Source organism: Cynara cardunculus (genome assembly GCF_001531365.2).
Source record: "Cynara cardunculus var. scolymus isolate 2C chromosome LG 17, CcrdV1, whole genome shotgun sequence".
NCBI lineage: Eukaryota > Viridiplantae > Streptophyta > Magnoliopsida > Asterales > Asteraceae > Cynara > Cynara cardunculus.
The window spans coordinates 34,396,971-34,401,027 of NC_037544.1; the positions used below are offsets into that span (position 1 = coordinate 34,396,971).

The 4,057-nt window shown below is 28.4% G+C and overlaps 1 protein-coding gene across 1 annotated transcript in view; it reads right to left on the minus strand.

Moving 5' to 3' along the window:
- Window positions 1-3,281, minus strand: part of LOC112500013 (probable carboxylesterase 18) — a 5,090-nt gene extending 1,809 nt beyond the window's left edge. Inside the window, exon 1 of the mRNA XM_025103273.1 lies at window positions 2,685-3,281. Coding sequence (XP_024959041.1) covers window positions 2,685-3,281 — 597 coding nt within the window. The remainder of the gene's footprint in view (window positions 1-2,684) is intronic.
- Between the last annotated feature and the right edge of the window lie 776 nt (window positions 3,282-4,057).

Here is a 4,057-nt window from a genome sequence, read left to right on the forward strand (position 1 = left end):
TTATTTTTTAAGCTTGATACCAAATCTTTATATTTGTGTAAGTGTTTGCACCCGGTGTTCATAGCGTTGGGATTCTGTGTTCATATAAATTATACGATATGAACAAGGGGTGAACCTTAAAAGGTGTGGATGCAATGCATGTATAAAACTCCAATTGACAAAGTTTCGCTCCTGAATGTGTTTATAATGAAGAAACTATTGTTCACAAGCTGATCATATCGTGTTCATAACTGTTTTTTTACTTTTGTATAGCAGTTATTCTTATTATGTTCATATTGTGTTCATAAATACTATGCAGTCCAGATTCATATATATGTCAAATTTTTGTTCATATATATATAGTTGTGTTCATATGGTTCTTACATTAACAAAAATAAATTAACAAAAAAATAATAGAATTTTTTATTTTGTTACTCCCAATTAATTAATGATATGGGAGTTACATAATTTTTTTTTACCTAAATACCCTTTTCAACTTTGTTCACTTGTCTTTATGAAATTTTAAATTTAAAAAAAAATAAGTTTTTATCATGATTAATCACAACCATTTGTTGAAAAATTGGATGATCAAGATCAGTTAACAAAGTTAACACAAAAACTTTGATTAACATTTGAACTTGACCCTATATATATAAAAACGACCATTTATGCCATCTTACAGAACTCCTTAGACTTGATTTAACATGGGTATAATTAAGATGTATCAACTCATCTAAACATCTAATGTAAGACTACCAAGACTCTCATTAGTATCTACTCCCAAAAAAAAGTGTCCTCTATAAAAAGAAACTTAGTTTTAGAAAAAAAAATGTAATTATCACCCATTTTTAGTGAACTAAAGGATATTTTTACCTTTAATAATAAAAGTAATATATAATTTCGTCTTTTTATAATTAAGAATAAAATAAAAAATATATATATTCACCTGTCCCAAGATAAATTAATGTCTACAAAATATAAACATTCTTTTTAAGTAACTAAATAATAATTTTACCGTTAACGGTAGATAGAGCTATTAATTTCTATATCTCATAATTCAATACATAATAGAAAAAGAAACACTACTTTTGAAAATAAACACTTATATTAAAATAAAGTAGAAGAATACTCATGCAATGCAGCGAGATACATCTTGATTTTAATGTTTCGTTTTATATTTTGAGTCTATCAATGTTATAATGTGATTTTATGTGGTTTTGTAAAAAATAAAATATTTTTATTTTTGAATGAAATATATTGAAGATATCGTAAAATTTTGATAAAAATAAACGATATTAGTATCAAATTATTATTTAAAATTTTTTTTTATGTAATTTCTTTAATTCAATTTTTTTATTATAATTTAATTGAATTTTAAAAACAAACTAATTTATTTTTGTTTAATAAAATAATTTTTTAAGATAATAATTAAGTATTCTGTTAAAACTCAATGATTATCTTAATTATATTTTAGATTTTTTATATTTAAAATGATGTTTATCATGTATTTGATTATGTTTATCTACAGTTAGTTATATGAATTTAGACATGAAGCTTTAATAAGTTGTACTTACGTACTATCAACTTGTAATCTTGAATTTTAAGTAATATGCATCAATAAACAGTACTTTATGCATAAAAAATTATTTTTAAGAGTTTTTGTCAAATGCTTTATAATATACTAGAAAGGTACTTGCGCAATGCAGCAAGATATATCTCGATATTAGTATTTCATTTTATTTCGTCTCTGTAGATTTTTTAATATGGGTTTTATGTGGTTCTGTGAAAGGGATAATGTTTTTGTTTTTGAATAAAATATGAATTTGAAGATATCATAAAATTTTGAAAATAAATATATCAATATTAGTATCATATTAACTATTTAAAAGTTTTTTTTTTGTAATTTCTTTAATTCAATTTTTTATTATAATTTTAACTTAAATTTAGTAACGAAATAATTTATTTTTGATTTAATTATATAATTTTTTTATAACGATAATGATTAAGTATTTTGTTAAAACTCAATGATTACCCTGATTATATTTTATATTTTTTATATTTAAAATGAGATGTTTATCATGTATTTGATTATGTTTATCTGCAGTTAGTTACACGAATTCATATATGGAGCTTTAATAAGTTGTACTTACGCACAATCTACTTGTAATCTTGAGTTTTAAGTAATATACATTAATAAACAGTACTTTACGCATACAAAATGATTTTTAAGAGTTTTTATAAAATACTTTATAATATAGTATAGATTAAAAAAGAAATTTGGACAATTACTTTGCCCGAATTGAGCACTTAAGTTGACATTTATTTTTGTAATAAAATAAAATAAAAATATAAACATTTATTTTAATACCGTGAAGTATTAAAGTTATTCAAAAAGAAGTACAAATTATACCACCTCTCCAATAACTATTTATAAATGATAAATTATATGAAAAAAATAAGTATTTTAAGTTGATTTTTTAATTTGGGTAATATATTTTCAAATACACAAGATGTAAAGTTTTAAACATTTAAGTTTCGGGTAACCGGTTGAAGCATTAACCGATTACCTTGTTGATGTGGTATCTAGTATATGAATCAGCAAATAATACTAAGTTAGATATCAGATTACTCGTCACACCAACATGGTAACCGATTAATTTGAAATTATTGGAATAATTACGGTCTAATATCATCGATGGATATACCTTGAGTCGTCGGAAGTTGAATTCACAGGCTCTTTGAGTGACATGATGAGCTAGGTTTCCACCTGCACTATCTCCAACAAGAAAGCAACGCAGCAGATTCGCATTCTCCGGCAGCGATTTAGATATATTCTCTTCATCATCCAGAAACTTCAGCACATCGAAGCAATCGTCATGTTGAGAAGGATACCGATGCTCCGGCGCAAGCCGGTAGTTAACAGAAACAACAACGGCCSGYACTTYTCTCGCGAACCGGCGGCACACGGCGTCATARACCWYGCCGTCGGGGGAGAGGAAGACGAATCCGCCTCCGTGAAAGAACACGATCACYGGGAGATCTTCACCAATGTGTTGTGTAGGTATGTATACTCGGAACCAAAGGTTACGAGCTTGATCCACGACGACGTCATGGGACATTACACCGTTGATGGATTTGGACGTCGGCGGGATCCGAAAGTCGAATAAGTTAAAAAGACGGCGGTTAATAGTGCCGTTTTTCAGAAAGAATGCATCGCTGAAGGTGGAGAGAATGAATAGAGCGATGCGTGTTCTCCATGGTAAGGAGAGCGTCGGCGCCGGAGGTTTAGCGGTTGCCTCCATGGACGTACCACTATAAAATCAAAGAGAAATGGTGTGCGTGTGTGTGAAATTATGTGATCAACTGCGTGTATGTATAAGAATGAAAAAGTTAGAACAGAAATTCAGTGAATTACATTTTAATGATTACCAACTCTTTTTGTCATATTCTAACGAGTTGCAATTAGGCATGGGAATTGAGTGGGTATCACCGGGCTAATCATGGGTTGTTTTGATCAGGTTTAAGACATTTCAACAATTTAATCTAATATTTGTGGTTTGAAAAATCTTAACCCAATCCAAACCAAAGTGCAATCTAATTCGTACGGGTTGGTCGGGTTAGTTGGGTTGGTCGGATTGATACTTTGGTACATTAACATATTTTTTTAACCTTAAATATGTTTTTTTACTACTTATAATTTCTTTTTCATCATCAATCATTTGATACAACTTATCCATACTTCTTACGTATATCACATTCAGTTAAATTTCTTAATTTACATATATATGTTGACAGTTACTGAACATATATACGAATGAGTTATATAGAGATGTGAATAGATTGAAAATATATGTATATGAAAAAAACATACATGATAGTGTAATTCTCTAATGTATCGGGTTCATCGAGTTGGGTTTGGTTCAACTAATAGTAACCAAATATCAACCCAATATCTACGGTTTGACAATTTTACAACTCGATTAGACATCAGGTTGATTCGGGTTAAGTTATTTTACGTTGGGTTGGGTTGTGTTGATCGGGTTGATAGGGTTTTTGAGCACCTCTAGGTATTACAATC